The sequence below is a fragment of the Falco naumanni genome, chromosome 4, assembly GCF_017639655.2.
Source record: "Falco naumanni isolate bFalNau1 chromosome 4, bFalNau1.pat, whole genome shotgun sequence".
NCBI classification, from domain to species: domain Eukaryota; kingdom Metazoa; phylum Chordata; class Aves; order Falconiformes; family Falconidae; genus Falco; species Falco naumanni.
This window is the reverse complement of record NC_054057.1, coordinates 12,039,377-12,057,615: the sequence shown is the minus strand read 5'-3', so window position 1 is coordinate 12,057,615 and position 18,239 is coordinate 12,039,377. Positions and strand designations below refer to the sequence as shown.

General features: G+C 36.5%; 1 protein-coding gene across 1 annotated transcript in view; it reads right to left on the bottom strand.

The window, feature by feature from the left end:
• The window catches only part of SKAP2 (src kinase associated phosphoprotein 2), a 116,891-nt gene that overhangs the window by 84,824 nt on the left and 13,828 nt on the right, over positions 1 to 18,239 (bottom strand). Inside the window, exon 4 of the mRNA XM_040589317.1 lies at positions 8,851 to 8,955. Within this exon, the coding sequence (XP_040445251.1) occupies positions 8,851 to 8,955 (105 nt within the window). The remainder of the gene's footprint in view (positions 1 to 8,850; positions 8,956 to 18,239) is intronic.

Genomic DNA, 18,239 nt, shown 5'->3' with positions numbered 1-18,239 from the left:
ACCACTTCCAGTAAGTTCTTTTCCAGGCAACTGTAATAAGGCCCCTTTCCTGTATCCATGTTACAGAAGAACAATTCATCTGTTACCTATCTAAAAGACCTGGACCACCTTCACTTCACTCGTTTCCATTCCATATTTGTTGTATAGCACAGCCACGCTCACAGTCCAAACATCCTTCTGCTCCATTCACATCTTCCAACACTAATCCTTTCCCCTTACCTCTTCAATGATATGTGAAGCACGTAACGAACTAACTGCATCTTTGAACATCCACTATGAGTATTTATACATCGCCTGTGTCCATTTGCAAAAATACAAGATCTGACTGTTGAGGAAAAAGCAAAAAGATGTTTTATATGAAGACTAGGATAACTCTGGCATGTTATTATCAGGCTGTGATGTACCTTCCATTAAGGAATGCATGTTCAAGTGACCAGAGTAAATATTCAGAAGGGCAGTAAAACCTTATTTAGATCAGAAGAGGTTTTCCTCCATTTTGGAGTATAGGACCATCCATAATTCCTTGCCCAAAATGGGCCCAAAACTATTTCTGACTACCAGTAGTAGAAAAGACAAGACTAAGATCCACATGGGACATTACCTGCCATTATTATGATAGTTAGCGGTGAATAGGCTCTGCCTAATATTAGTTAAGAAGCTGTGGCAATAATTTTAGTTTGAAAAAAAGATGGCATTCAGCATTTTTAATCGGCTACTCTACTCTTAAATCCGACTCTTGCAAGTAATCCAAGTAAACATGTATGAAGAGTAACTGGGGAAACTATCAAATTAATACTGTCTAGTGACTGGTGTCCAAAGAAGTATGGTTCCTGCTGCAATTTTTTAAGCAGTGAACAGTACCTGCAACATCTTCTGGGGAAAGAAAATAATGAACTTGCCCATACAGTGGATATCAAAGATTTAATTTACAGTGTTTTTTATTTGCAAAACACTTCAATAAAGCTTTTCATGACATAAGTTTTACTTTTCCAATCAAATTTATTCTCAAAACTCACAAATATTAGTCCACTGTAACCTCTCTTTTATTTAAATGGAAACAAACACAAATCCACTAAATTAATGCCTGGATTGCATGATGCCTGACACAAAACAGGCCCGTTTTGTACTTGCTTAAGCTCTACAGATACACTTTGCACCTCTACAGGAAGTACCAAAAAGTCAAAACAAAAAAATGGGAATATGAGAAAAATATTTTTCTGTTCATTTGGATTGATACACACTTCAGTGCATGTAATTAAATATGGGCACAAATTCCTTATAACCAATTTGCAGAAAGAAAAGCCTACACCAAACTTAATTTGTACTTGTAATGCAAGGCTGTACTTTTTTCTTTCTCCTCTCCCTTCCAGTTGGTTCCTATATCCAGGCCCTCTAAAGCTTCATCCTTGAGACAGAAAACACGAAGTACCACACAGAGCATTGTTTTACATATTTCTGATCTAGTCTAAAACAAAAAAACAAACCACCGTGGTTATGTAGAGTTTGTTTTCTCTGAGATGGCCGGGGCTACCTCACAGTGTATGTTGAAGGCAGACCTGTCTTACTTGGTAGATACCAGGAAGGAAAAGACGCCTCTTGCCTTGAATGCCAAGTAGCAACAACCTGTTGGACTTGCTCACCTCTGGAAGGGTACCCACCTCAAGGTGGCACTGAAGTAGCTTGAAGTAGTGCTATAACCTACAGTTGATGCATGTGTCTGGTTCTGGGAGGGAAGGAGTAAGGAGCAGAATGGAAGCTGACTTGCCACTACTGCTTGGCCAGAAGGAAGAGGAATTACAGGGAAATCAGAAGGTAGAAATTCGTGCAGCTGAGGGAAAGCATTAATAAGGTCCTAAATCCATAATTAATAGCCTCCAAAACACACTTGAAATGCTTATCACATATCAAAGAGGCTGAAGAAAAACCTCCTCTCTTCCTTTTCATTTCAGCTACTTATGATGTATAAGAGCTGATCTAAAAAAACGTTAAGGCAACAAGCAATATAAAGTAAATAGAAAACTCTATTGCAGTTCAGCTTTCTGGGTGGTTTTTTTTACCCTAATATTGTTAGATGTCTTGAATAAAATTATGGTGTAATATGAAAAATAAATGGGTTAAACAGATCATTATTTGTTTTTTATTGTGGATATTGTCCTGCTTAGTGGTGGAGCATATATGGCTGTTTTGTTATTGCTCAGTCACTGAAGCAACATAGATGAAATAAAATGAGCAACAAACCATGTCATCTCCCCCATGGGAGAAAGGTAAATGTTAAAAGAACACAGGGGTTTATTGTTTAATAGGAAGTTTTTCATCACGATAATTAGAAGTTCAAACATTTTAGTATCATCAATTTGTACACACTGTTAACCTACGATAGCATTTTTAACTTTACTGTTGACTTTAATAGGGCCAAAATTTCACTTAAACCTTCTGCTTCTTATCAGCAATTAATCTCTTCTGTTCTGTACAAATGGTTTAAATCAAAATTAATTAATTAGTTTTGCATATTTCACATGCACTTTTTTTAAACTTCTTGCTTCCCCAAAGTAAGTCATTGCTGCTATACTCACTGCTATGGATCTTACAAATGAACAAGCAAGCAAGCAGTTCAGTTTTGTCCTCTTCATAAGGTTTCAACTGCAGCTACATGTGGAAAGTTATAAAGACTGTTCTCAGTCTTCGAATATATTGATGACAGAAGAGAAAAAAGGAAATATACCATTATCATGTCCTTTTTATGGACAAAAGAGTCAAATGTGAACGGACCAACAAAAAGAGTTGCCAGTACATGCAGCACTGGGGCAAGCTGCCCAAGGGAGACTGAAGTTGTACCGTTAAAAAGATTTCTAGGAAAGATGAGACAGGTGCCTGCCAAGAAACATCTCAAGCAGGCTAAGGGCAATACATTGGCTTTAGTCCTAAGGTCTCTCCTATCCAACAAGAAGTTGATGATCTTCACAGCTTTTGATGATTTCCACAAAGTTAGCACCCTCTTCTCATTTGTTAAACAAACAGATTTGGATCTGGGAATTTATGCACGCATGGTCCCATATGCATCACTATCCTCATAAACAGAGTTTTTAAAAAAGCTTTTAATATTTTAAGTTCCTTTTTAGCATGCTTTACTTTTCATTGTGTTCCATCAGCTTGTAAAAGATTGTATTCTGGGTGACATCTAAACTGTCCTTAAGTGTCTCAGCCTAACTCCCTAGTGATGCGTTCTTCCTCTGACAGCCTCAGCATACCACATCAGAAATTCTACACTTCAGTCTTCCTGCTTAAGACTGAGTTGCTAATTACAATTTCTTAGAATTCTGAAAGCCACATTTCTGATCAGTTGCATTACCTTCTCAGCCAGAAGTGTCCCATAAATGCAGAATCATAACACACCACAATACATAGTATTTCCTCTGCCATACACCTGTTCAGACACAGCAGAAGAGTCTACCAAATCATTGATGAAAACATAGAATTACCTACATATATCAAAATAAACTAAAATACATTATTTCCCAGTCACAATTCTGACAGGAACTAGCATCCCCTCAAAACAAAGTTGGCATGGCAGAGCCCATTCTTTACCCGTTTCCCAGGCACTGATGCTATTACCATACTGCCAGCTCCTAGTAAGAGCATAAAGTAGAAGTCACCTCTTTTTGCTAAAGATCAAGCGTTCCAGTAAACCTAGATTTTACCCCCCCTCAGTATCACCTTTTTTGATCAAGCCTGGATCTTTAAAGAGCTATAAGGAATAAGAAAATACATTGGTTTTCTGCCTTCAAAGAGACCTTCCTTTGAAAAAAAAACCAAGACAAAGAAGTTTCTCACTTCTTTGAATGGCTGTCAGGCACTTAGTTTGGAACTCTCTCCAGTACTGCAACACAAATAACTAATCTCCTAGAATACCTCAGGTAAAGTTCCAATGCTTTCATCCCCAGGAAAAGCAAGCACGTTCTCCATGTACATGATTATGATACTAAAATAGTGGTAAACCAATACAAGACTGGGGAGACAGGAAGGGCAAACGGAGAGAGAAGAGCACAGAGAAATCCTAGGAGCAATTTCCATTCTCCAATCTTTGCTAACTTAGTTGCTAAGACCGCTTAAATGGCTTAGTGATGGAACACAGTTCTTGCTTTAATATAGTGCCTCAAAAATAAATGCAGCAGGAATGTGGCCAAAAAAAGTTGGAAAATACTTATATAAGGGGGAGAGAGAAAGCAGCTTAAACAGTACTTATTGAGAGTTAAAACGTCAAAAGAAGCAGAATGCAAAATTTAGTCACACAATTTTTCATTCCCCCTTGATCAATCAAAATGCAAAATATGATGTTCATGCAAAGGAAATACTATAGATCACGTAAAATAGTTGACTCAAACCTGCAAAGACTTGCACAGAACTTTTCCAGCAGAGCTGCATGAAAATAAAGTCCTAAAACCTGTTGTTTCATCCAAAAACTACACCAAGAAAAGCATGTTGCAGGGAGCAACAAATTCTGCTCGTTTTCAAGACTACATTCTGATTACAAATAGTTAAGCACAACCCCTTAATTTATTCTGATTCCTCAAAGTTCTCCAAAGGTCCTGTTTTGCTTGCTTAGGCCCTAGCTTCCTCCACTTCAACTGTGGGGAACTTTCAGCATGAGATTCTCATCCTATTTAAGAATTTTCTGCTAAAAAATATTATATCAATAAGCTATAGCCAAATATGATAATTTGGAGAACATACAAGTCCCCAGACACATTTTTAGTACTTTTTTCATCCTTACATGCTCAAGGCAACATTTCTAGACCTTCCACAGAAATGGTGATGATCTAAATTATTTTATTACAGCATTCACTGTGATCTTTTTAGATCCAGTGATTACCCAATCACATACTCCCCCCGCAAGGCTAAACAGACGTATCCTTTTTCAGAAATGGCAGGTTCACTTTCAGTACTTACAAAGTCAGAAATGTTGTTCCTTTAATATTAATGCATTTCCTACTATGGAATAAAGTTACCATACCATAAACAAAATAATTTTACTGTTAAAAAAATCGTTTGAGGTTATAAAAGAAGATTATACTGTTAAATAGTAAAGTTTCAGCATGGCATCAAACCTACATTTAAATCCATCCTAAGAAACCTGAAAATTAAATGAAAAACAGTAACTTCTTCCCCATTAAAGTCTCAACCAAAAATAAGTTAGTTACCAACTTTTAAGGAAGTCTTACTGTTTCAATTTTTAAGTATTTTGGTATGCTTTGGTTTTTAACTGATCAAGACATACGTATTTTCCACGACACGCATTCTTCAAAAATACAGATGAAAAGGGAGTAAGAATTTACAAGACATAACATTGTTACACAACGTACTATACAAAAACCTGTCATTTAAGTTGCAAGAAACCTAGTCATCAATAAGTGAAAAAACACCCCACTCAGAAATCAATTATGTTGAGTCTTTTGTATAGAGAAGTAGTACACCTTTCAGGCAACTGGTATTAATGAGCAGACATGGCTATAGAATCTCCATCTGTTTTTCTGACAAAGCTGTGACTACTCCAGTCTCTCATTGAAATTCCATTAATCTGGTGCACCAAGGACCAATGCGAAAATCAAAACTCCATCTAACCCTTTATCAGCTCACAATAACCTACAAGTGAACTCTGCCTGTTAGCATACAGCAAGTTATGATTTTGCTATCAATCAGGCTGTTAGCCAATAAAAAAAAAAAATCAAGTTAAAAACAGAGTGCCTGGCAGTGCTGTTTTGTCTGTCTTGGTTTTGGGGTTTTATTTTATTTGAGGGTTTTGTTGTGTTTTATCCCTCTCCCAATTTCTGTAGGGTGTCTGGACATGTAAGCCTATGCATCATTCTCCTTCCCTGTGATTTAATTGCTGCCAGCAATCAAGTCAAAGCATCACTGAAGTGTGCTTGAATTTCATTAGATGATATAACTTATGCTACTTTCCTACAGTACCTAATAAACCATAAAGAAACCAAAACACATATGGCTTGAGGGAATAACTGGAAAATTAGGTGGCCATTTGGGAACTGAGTGAACTTTTGAACCAGAGGAACAGAGAAAAAGAAATATTAAAAGGAAAGACAGACTTAGAATGCACACAGAGACGTGAGGGTTTGACCTTTTCAGTACCTAGAAAATTACATTAGCATTATGAAAAATACATATCATGTTTAGAGTTTATAATCCATCAAAGTTTAGATACTTTGTTAGTGCCTACCATAAGGTAAAAGTCAAAAGGACAACATAACAATCAGATTTGACAAAAGGCCTTTAGGTGACCTGTGCTAATTTAGTTATCCCAAACTTATTGTTAAAGGGATTATCTGTCTTGTAATTAATACACCATTAAATAAAGGTCACTCAAAAACTGCAGGATTTTACAATGACTGTAATGTACACATAATACACTAATTCTTTATCTGTTACCGAGCAGGTGCCTTCACAAATTATATTTTGACAGTTACACTGCAAAGTGAAATCGTGGCACTCAGAAGCTGTACAAACCTTGCAGTCTAACTCAACTGTAAAAAATGTAAATGCATTATTTTATTTTGGATTATTTTAAGCAGAAAAAATATATATGAAAGGTTTTAACCTTCAAACATGAATGAACTCAAATATAAAAAAAGAACACCTCAATCTGATTACATACAGTAAGGTCCCTCTGTTAAGAACCTTGATCCTACACACACAAGGCTTTACACCTGCACAGATCCCTGCTGAAGTAAACTGGTAACCTTGTAAGATCCAACATCCACCTTATCGATCCAGCTTCTTGAGCAGCATTTAAATATTGAACATTAACAGATTGCTAAAACCCAAAGATGCAGTATTAATCTTCAACAAACCCATCCATGGCTGTGAGAACTGAAACAAACAGCACTGCTGAGGACCAATCTGCCTCACATTGTCCCAACATACATTTTCATACCTAGTCTAGGTGGCTAGGCTTGAATGATGTTAAAATCAAAATGGTCTTAGAATGACAGACTGGACATTCAAAGAGGAAAACAGGAACATTCCTCCAATAAATGAAAAGTATTTACAGATCAAAATCTACCACCTTTTCTCAACTTCTCCTCATGCTGCGCTCCCAATGGACAATTGAAGAGGATTTATCATAAAATGTAGAGAAACCAGTGAGTCAAAATCATCTTAAATAAAGAATTGCATCCACTGTATTTCGACCTAAACCGAAACAAATTACCCAATATATTGTTGGGCAGCTATTATACCTACTCTCATAATTGTAACTTCCAAAATATGCTAAAAATTAATCGTCCATCTGTACAAACTCATACAGTATTTCACATACTCTTGCATCAGCATTCTTCAGCCATTTGTTATTTAGGATTATGAACATTATCACTTTTTTCTTGATTAACTGTTTTGAAACAAACCTATAATCATATCTCCTATTAAACAGTCATACAATTTTGTCACATAACCTTTATGCAATCAGCACCATGTTATTAAGTTAACATTAGAAATAATGTTAAGATTATGTTTGTAAGCAAAAATAAATACATGGAAAGTTGCATTCATCTGTAGTTTTGAAAATTAGCTTGGGTTTTCTAAAAGCCATATTCAATTTGACTGATAATTACATCTCAACCAGAAAGCAAAAAGGCTTGGGTTTACTTTTTTAATAGGTCACATTGACAAAATGCAATAAGCTGAATAAATAAGTGATTATTATTGTTACACATTTTAGAGAGTTCGCAATATAAAAAAATTTGCGTTATTCTGAATCAGTGGTTAGAAGGCTTATCACTTATGCATGTACTTGACTTATCCCTGTTCTGCAATAGACATAATTTTATACCTCATAAAAGCAATTTATGTTTCCAAAGGGAATAATCTGGATAACATAAGATGTGGAGTGCTGTGTTGCAGGAAGCATATTTTCGTTCAGCAATTGTATTTTGAGATGGAGCTGCACAGTTTGATCATCATATCATGTCAGAAAACATCATTCACTAGTAAGTCTATCTAACTTCTAGTGCCACAAATTAATAAACATCGTTAATTTATTTGTACATATACTTAATTTATTGCCATATATTATCCATAGAAGGTATTTCTAGTATGTATACAATAAATGACTCTCAAAAATATGGACACTATGCTAAAGCAAGCTTGTTAACTGTTGAAATATTAAATTGTTCATGTCTTCAGAACAGTCGCATTTAGCATTAAATTTAATGAATACAAAACAAAACAACATAGAAAACAGCTATGGAACCCAGATATTTATTTTTTTTAAAATGCAAACTCAAATTTAAAATTTATACAATGAAAACATTCTACAAAAGACTGTCTTAATGGAAGGAAACATTGTAGAAATAATTAATTTAATATTTTATGAACCTATTCTGCATGGAGTTTGCAGAAAAATATCAATCACATAAACTGTTTCATTATTTATTAGATAAATAATACAGTAAGCCATTAAGTAGCACAATAAAATTAAGCAAGAATCTGATAACGTTGAATTAACAAACAATTTGTTACTACAAATATTCACACCGGTTTAGCCACTGATCTATCTTTAAAAACATACGCATCTGAGAAGATGCTTTGTTGTGAAAAAACGTGAGTTTAAAAAAAACCACCTCGTAAATTCGAGGCAGCTTCACTATGCTTTAAGGACCACTAGAGGGCGCTCTTCAGTGCCTTTAAAGGTTGCTGCGGAGGTAAGCGATCTGCCCCGCCGTGATGCTTATCTGTTTATCTGATTTGCAACACTAACATTCGCATCACGAGGATCCGATTACATAAGCTTATAGCAAGCTGGCAAATCTAGTACGTTCTAAGGTAAACCGTGTCACATACCATCAGAAGGCGCTTCATCCTCTTTATCATACCGATCGGATGCTATTGAGACACTATCAGGAGGCGAAGAAAGAGAGTCCTCAGACTCTTCTTCACGTTCCAGTTCTGTAAAAGTTAAAAATACGTTGCTGGTTAAAACAGTCTATCATACAAACACAGAGAATCCAAAGACAAATACCTTCATTAGTAAGGAAGATACCAACTCCTCTCTAAAATAGAAAATAAATCCCATTTCTCATGAACACCTGTAACATGCACTTTGTATGTTCAAGTGCAGCTGTGAGTGCCAGCTGCTATTGTAGGGCAACCTCCTAAAGGGTCACCTACATGTTGCTGGAGCAGTCTCCCCAAAACGCTGTCATACAACGAACCCTCTCCCCGCACTGCACAGCTGACAGCTTCTCACACAGCAGGGGAAAAAAAAAGACACACCACAGCAAAGAGGCAGGCAAGGGAAAACACTGGCAGGAGGAGAAACGGGCAGTGCCAAGATCTGAAGTTCTGCCCGTCCCAGTACAGGAAGGAGCTGCAGCAACTATCCTCCAAGGAACACCCAACCTACTGTTGGCAGCAGTTTGTCGCCCTCTGCCCAATTTTCTTCACCATAATTAGGCACCAAAATTTCAGTTTTCTTCACCATAATCAGGCACTACTTTGCACGTGTTGTACGTGTATGTGTATTCCTCCTATGAACCTAAAAAATGGCATCACTTTCTGACTGCACCCGGTCTGAACTTGTGACTTGATGCAGCATTCTGCTGATGAATTTCTTACACAACCGAGAGCCCTACTACAATATATACAAAATCTACATTATTAGTTAAACTATGCAATACATTGGTCAGAGTACATTAAGCGTGAAGGTCTGGAAAAATTAAAACAAAATCAGTATTAGTTGAGGCTTTCACTTAATTAGACAAAATGTAAGTTTTCCCTCCCCAAACTCCATATATTTTTTCAATTTTTTTTTTTAATGCTGTCTATGTGAAGAATAGGTGGAAAAATAACAAGTACTACATTGTTCCTTTAAAATTATTTTTTTAATCACATCTTGGTGAAGGAGGAGAATCTAATAATTAAATGTGATAAAAATCCGCAAACCAGAATCATAGAGCTGATGCTCCAATAGATCAAATTACCCTCAATTTTCTTAGAAAAACACATAAAGCTAAATTGTTCAAGCACTTTTGGTATATTCATATGCAGAAAACTTTCCATAAACCTCTAGACATGCTTCTCAATTCATGTGTTCTCTTTTGGACCACTGTATCTGATAACTAATTTCTCAGCATCCCAAATAAACCCCATGCATAGTGAAAATATTCTTCTCCACAGACACATGAAGTGCATTCATCAGTAGGACTGCCTAGCCATGGCTGAGATTCTACTTCTTTGCTTCCATTTAATAATAGAAAATCACGGAAAATTCAAAATCCATGCCCAAAAAGCACCATGGTTGTTAGCAAAGAACAGCAAGTTTTCTACACGGATAAGACAACAAAGCCTGATTTTTGCTTTGCTGTAGTTCTTTTACATCCCAAGACTGCTTAGCATCAAGCTGGCTTTCCCTTCATTAATACAGTATGCTTTTCTTGGGAAAGCTTCCTTTCAAGCTTCCATGCCATATACCACCTGCTTTGAATCTGAACCTGACTCCAATCTATTTTTGACATGGCCATCTTCCAGCAGCACTCCAGCCATCGTGTTAATCTGATCAAAATATTTGCATTTCATCACACCTGTCAAACCAATCAAAAGTAAATTATCCCTCTCCAGGATTCACCTCTTCCTTCAAACGGAAAACCAGAGAGCAGATAGCACATGAACAGAAAATATTATGCCATATTTACAACCAGCATGATCATCTTTCACACTCACATGCCAGAGACCAGTTGCCCATCTCTCCCTGTCTCTCTCTCTATATATATATCTTTATTAGACGCTACACTCCATATAAAAAGAGCAGACATGATATTCACAACCTATACAGTATCAAAAGTTGTTCCACTCTTTTCCTGTCCTAAATTTTTACTAGTACCCGAATGCATAGAATATATGTATATATACACGTGTGTGTGTATATATAGCGTATATATAAGCCTTGGTTGTCAGTCAAAAATGTCCTCTTATCAGCTATGCATAAATGTACTATCATTTAACCTTCATGAAGGTGCCATCATAAATTTAAAATATTAGGCTGTATTTCTTGAGAAAAACATTTCCACAAACACCACGCTTCAGCGCACATAGGCTGAACTGTTCATAAGCTGAACAGTAAACCTATGTCTAAATGAATAGCACTTATGGATGACAAACTGGTGAGTACATATGTAGAAAGAACATTTCCAGAGAATTTTGTCCCACCCAGCGATACATATCTCTTCCAGAGAAGTTGTGATTTCTTATGCAAATTTTCACAGCTGCACTGTTACCTTGCTCTTCCGTTAAGTCACAATACTACCATTTTCTAATTACGCTTAGGATTTCAAATTTGGTAAACCTTTATGCTTTGCATTCACATAAAACCCAGGTGACCTAGAAACAAGGGGCTTTTAAATGCATACATATATACTTAGGGCACACCATGTACCTATCTCAGAAATATGCTATATTTGAAACAAAAAAACCCACGGGCACACTGAATGTAGATAAAACAAGTATCTGTTCCAAGTCTGTAATCTCTAAATTCAAAATGTTCTTAAAACAAAACAACAACAAAATAAGTTGAGATATTATGAAAAAAGAAACTACACACTCGTTCTTTAGCGCTTACAGCCTTTAAAGCATTCTCTAGTTGTTACATCCTAACTAAAGGCTTGATGACTTCCATGAAAGAAAAAAAAAACTCACTGAGAAAGACAAGCAGAACAAATACATAAATCTGATGTCATACAATACTACGTTTAGGTACCCACATTTCTGTGAAAAACGTGGAGAGTAGGTCATAGACACTAAATAGAGGTACAAGCAACCTGTAGCCCTGCAGGACAAGACTAAACTAAAAATATTCCATTTTTTATTTTAGAGTAAATAAATATATTTGTAAATTTATATTACACACTGAAATGCAATCCTTAAATCATCTGATCTGTACAGAAAAACTGCAGGCATGTTGATAGGAGAGCTGACTCTACGTGCTCTGGAGCTTTAACAGGCAACATTTCACAACATTTTAATGTGCCTACATAAAAGAATTGCTACGTGCTAGTATCAAGCTTGGGGGTTTGCCTCCCTAATTCTGGCAGGGTTAACCGACACCTTAGGAGGTATGCTGTTAATATATAAGGATATTGCTCCTGACAGTTCACAGAGAACCCTGTCGATTCTGTGTAGCCTCCTGCATTCCCACTCAGAACAATCTCTGCCCTTTCCCCACTTATGTGCTCCTCCATTAAGGTGTTGCACTGCAGTTTCTACTCCATCTAATGAGGAAGAGTAGCTAGAATTGCATCGGAAGCTACATGTGTTACTCCTTGAACAGTCAGAGGAGTCAGTGTTGAGCAGCACAAGCCACTACTCTCCTCAGGTGCCAAGTACCTAAAAATACACCCGAAAAGCATCAATAAATTAAAGAAAAGCGTTCAACTTCCATTTATGTAATAGAAAACCGAACTACAAAGCAACAATGGGCATCAGGTAAATGTATCCAATACAATTTGCAGGCATAATTGAAAGCATTGCTGCCTAATAAGACATCTAAAAGCAAAGCATGCTCAAACGAAATGTCTATAGACTCATTAGTTGGCAGCCATTCCATTACGATCACATATAATGTCAGTAGTGCCTTGAACCTGTGCCAATGACAACAGCATAAATTTTGCATCTCATTTCTGCGGTCATAAAATTAATGATCAGTTTAAAAATACTTCTTTGCAAAAGTTATTGCACAAAGAAATGACATGAATGTGTCCCTGTTATGTAGTCACAAGAATAATTAAGGAGTTGATGCTCATTAATATAGTTTCTTGTTTCCCCAGAACACCATATGATTTATCTGGAAGTTGAAAAAAGTTTAATTAACAGTAGATAGTTAACAGTTACAACATTAACAAAAATATGTATATGAACTGACCCTATTCTCCAGTTTCTGCGATTTAAACTAACCTCTTACAGGTCTGATAGCAGAATCAATATTTTGTGTTATCTGTTAAGAAACTCCATACAATGTCTTCCCTTATTAAATGCCACCTTTTACATTACAGCTTATTTATTGATTTAGGAAATAATGCATACCAAAGAGTAAAGTGTACCACATTAGGAATGGAGCATAAAACAAACTCTCCTCATTGTAACAAGGACTGCACTTCAGTCCCTGCCCCCTGTTCTGAAGACTTCCAACAGATTTATTTAGTTGGTACAAGCTGAATAAAATGAACAAGACCCTATTACTTTAAGAATTCCATTTAAAAAAAAAAAGAAAAAAAAAAACCAGACTTTTTTCCCCAAGAATTCATTTTCTTCTGCAGCAGTGTGATTATAGTAATGAACTCCTAAGCATTAAAGATACTGCTTCCACCACTAAATCTAAAAAAGAGCAAGATGTTCCTGCCAATGCTTTTGAAAGAGACTTGCTAGCCTACATCCTCAGATCACTAAACACTTTCAATTTATTTCTAAAAAATTTCAGAGAGGGTGACACATTCAAATTGTTCAAGTATAAAAGAAATAAAACAACTCACAAAAATAAAAAGATATACAGGTCAAAACACCCTGCTGCTTGCCATTTCAGAAGGTCCCAAGTCACAGCAAGTTGAAATCACTTCCTCCTGTCCAGCCTCTACTGCAGTAGAAAACCACCGACGGACTGGATGAAGCCACCAAGCAGGTCAATACAAGGTTCTCACTATACAGATTTTTTACAAAAATAACTAGACAAAGATGCTTTTGAGCTGGCACAGGTACACTTTAACCCCTTGATAGCTGCAGCTGATTTTTTTAATAAGATGCTAGTGACTCAATCCACCAGTCATCTTGCAAGACCGGATTCTTCCAGCAGCCACTTTCTCAATGTAAGCTTCGCAATGCAATCTTCTTCAACACACTCATTTCTGAAGAGTCTTCTAGAGTCTCCTATTAACATGATGGTTTTTAATGGCTTGTTTTGTAAAGGTCAAGTAGGAATTCTTCAGCGGCTATTTGCTAAAATGATACTGAAACAGCATTAGGTTTGTAAGCAAATAAGCTTCAAGCAAGAAAAGCAACACAACTTTTACTTGCCGAGTTGCCTCTTGTTCTGACGATGCCCATCAAGATAAGACCATTTTGTGCTGCACTGCTGCCTGCATCTTGTATTGCTTGAAATTGCACTTGGCACAGACACTTCACAACTAACAGCTGCCTGTAGCTGAAAGGGACAAAACAGTGACCTGCCTACAATGAAACCCTCCAGACTTCCAGGACAGAGCGGTATTTGGCACACTTTCCAGGCGTCTGATGGTCTCTACAGAAACACATCACTGTGATCCTCAAAGGACTGCATAACTACTAAGCCATATCTTTCCCATTTATAGTTAAACGCTAATGATGTATTTATGCTGCTGACTGAAAGCTCAAGTATGTTAAAACATAGAACTCATCCACATACTGCTACGATGATCAGAAGCTGCTGCCTGCCTTTCTCAAGTCCAAAAAGACTCCTACCTGCTGCCATTTCCTGAAAAACAACGTGTAGAGATAGAAAAGGAAGTATCACCTCCAGGTGATCACAAAACAGGGAAAAAAAACCCAACTGAAAATACAAAGCCTTTGCATATAGTGCTACTCTATCAGCTTGACTATTTCCAGGAAGCAGATGTCTCAGGCTCCAAACAGTCACTGCTCTGCCAAGAGCCAAAGAGCCATCTGAGTCATTTAAAGGTTTCCTACTGGTGCTCCCAATAATCAGATAGAGAAGAACACTGATGCTCTAGAGACACAGGTTTATCTTTTATTATACTACAGTGAAATGAAAATGAAAGTGGACCTATATCAGTTTTTAATCAGACTGAAAAATGGTAGTTCGCAAATGTCACATCATACTTTTCTGCCCGTACAGTGCCAAAATTGTGTGCTGCAGATCAGGTATAAGGTGCACTAAGTGCTTTATGAGGAACTTGTTTTGCAAATTCCCGTATTATGACTTGATTTGGCTAGTATTTTTGGTGTCTCACTTTCAACAATGAGCCAGGATCTTTTGTGAAAAGTGATTAAATATATATAATTTTACTAAAATAAAAGCAAAGAACAGATGGAAAGTGAGCTTCAAACACAAATACAGTTTCTAGGGCTTACGGTGCTTCTGCCAACTTTAGCACTATTTTTAGCATAAACTGAAAACAAAGTTCTTTTAACTAAACATTTTGGCAGCCAAGGTATTGATTCAATTAATCTCAAAATGCCAAAAACTGTATTAACTCAGAATCTTTGACAAAGTCCAGACTTTTATATCCTTAGTGGAATATTAGTCTTATTAAAAAAATGAATCCAATTTGTATGAAAATTGTCCTCGGTTTCCAGTTTCTTCCCAATTCTAAGATCTAGAACTGTTTGCTTTGAGTGTGACTATGGCTTTTTGGATTTGCTTAAACTGTCCAGATGAAAAATCAAATATTTCAAATGAGAAGAAAAAAAAAATCACAGTAGTGTTCAAGAGAAAAAGACATTTCTACCAAGTTCCTTAATTTAAGAATAAATTAAATATAGTAAGTATTTATTAAAGTTATTGAACAAAAATAAAATCTGTCAAGAGTTGTGGTTTGGATATTAAAATAATTGCACATTTTTGGTCATAAGAACAACATGCACTTTGTGAATCAACATTACACTTAACTGTAAAAGTCAGTGTAAAATCAGATATCACATCACACATAAGAATTAAATATTCTCCTCTACAATTACTTCCATGTCTTCAATCTTCACATGTACCCACTTCCCCTAAAAAGCTTCATTTTTTCTGTGTGTGGACACAAAAGATGCTTTTGCCAGCATATTTACTGACCTAAAAAATAAACCTTCTTATGTTATCTGTAAGACGATGCAAGAAAGTCCTCGAGTTCATCAATCTGATTGCAAAGAAGCATACATGCACTTTCTGAAAGTTAGGGATATGCACATGGATGACTTTGGTTTTAAGTAGCCTGGTTCTACTTGTGCACATGCTCTTCAATATTTATTTTTTTTTTATTCATCTTTTAAAGCTCCTTGACTTATCTTTCAGGAAGGTAAGATTCTGTATGCTAGTAGCCAAAGTCCATACAACAAGAAGTCACATACAATACCGTGGCCAAACTGACTAGTCACTCTACGTAAAGCCAGTGGAACGTCAAGAACATGCGATGGTGAAAGGGAATGGAGTGACAAGCTGACGCCCACAAAGCACACTTGTGGAACAAGTCACAAGCCGAAGGAGCTGCTGTTTGGGATACCAGAGTCAAGTTTCATTATGTTATACAGGAAATACATGAATTTGGAAAGTGTTAGTCCACTTCTTTCTGCCTCCAAAAGATTCTCCTGGATGCCTCTGGAAAGATAACAGGTCACAACTCACAAGAGTCTTGAAAACAGCTGATATAGTATGATAATGAATGTAGTATGATAATTACTACGCCACGATAATATGGCACATAGTATGAATCACTCTTCACCTTTACTTTCAGCTACAACAAAGATTATTTTATTTGCATTTAAGAAGTGAAGTAACTGCAACCACAAAACAAAGAACAGTAAATATGAAAGTTTAGATGTGCACAGTAGTTTTTATTCTTTCAGTTTATTTCATTGCAGTTTCCATGTTTCTGCTTTCACCCCTCTTTTTCCTGAAAGATATTCTCCTCTTTAACCTTATATTTCAGGATATTTCTTCTTTCTCTGGAGTGGGGAGGAACAGGAAAATGTCTTATCATCACTGCCACATCAGTTTTTAATCTTTTCTCAAATTTTCCATTTAAGTGTCTAGGTGTGCACAGTGCTATGAATGGGCACAAATGCTGACCTCATTCAGTTGCTGCTGCTGCTTTGTTACACTAGTAGCTGGCCAAGAATGTGCTTACCTCCATGTGGGTCCTTTGTTCTACACCTACACAAGTCATGCCTAAATTTGTACAGGCCTAAAGTAAGAATGAAACAACCAAATGAAGTTTAGCACACACTTCTTGAACTCTGGAAATTATACCAACAACCCATACCACTGAACGACATGCCCCCAAATATTTTGCAGTGAGTGCAGGCTCCCATTTCTCATGAATTTTTCATATTCATGCACGTAAATGCACATTAATTTGGAGAAGTTTATCCTCACTTATAGAAAACAATGGTATAACCTTAGAGCTCTCATTTTATTGACAAATACTAAAAGAAAGCTAAAGTCAGCATTCACAAGCTTTACCACCTGTACACAGCTATACAGTCTGAATCAAGAGACACATCATGAGAATTAAGAAAAGCAATATATCCTCCTTCTTAAGAATCAAATGCACTCTGATAAAAAGAATAACATCCAATACAATTTTCACAGAAATTGGAGCAAGTTATACAGTAACAATTCCAGACTGTATCAGTTAAATCATCCATTTTGCTGGAGATAATGAAATCTCATCTTTACTAATAATTTGTTGGATCAGAAAATAAATTCTGAAACAAACTGCCAATGAAGAAAGTAAATAGACTACAATATTCTTGACCTTCAAAAAAAGCAAACCGGTAAATACAAACTCTGACCTTTGCAGACAGCTCACGTTTATTAGAGAGTCATAGCCTCAGAGAGCTACTAAATCGTCAAAAACATGCTCTCCAGAAAGTCAGACGCATTTGCAACGGAACAACCATCCCACCTAATTTCACGTTAGTCACTTTCTTAATAAAATAACGTTTGACTTTTCCACAGTTAGTTCTGGTGGACAGTGAGGCTGAGGGAAACTGCATTTTAACCTTGGTAGGAGTGCTGAGGTACAATATAAAAAGCCCCAGCAAATTATTTTAACACAGTTTTTAAATAATCACATAGCTCAAGATTACAAAATCTTGCCAATCTTTGGGAAGTTTCAAGCTGCATTTTTCCTCTTTCAATTTTACTGTTACGGCTATATAACACGATTTAAACAGGGATAAAAAATGTATGAACTTGTTGTGCCTCGTTATAACATTACTTACCTAATACAACTTAGATATTTTCACTTTATCAGGAGGCACACTGTAGCCTACACATTTGAACCTCCTTGTCCAGAAACAGACAGTTCTTCGACCACTGCAAGAAGTGAAGCTTTGCATAGGCTTTGTTGACCTCGCACTGTGACCCTCATACCAGCATCCACAGGCTATAGGTCATGACCTCAAGAATTAGCATCATGGAAATAAGAGCCCTTCCAGGTTTAGTTACAGAACAGGCCACTGTAGCAAACTCCTCAGTCTTCTCT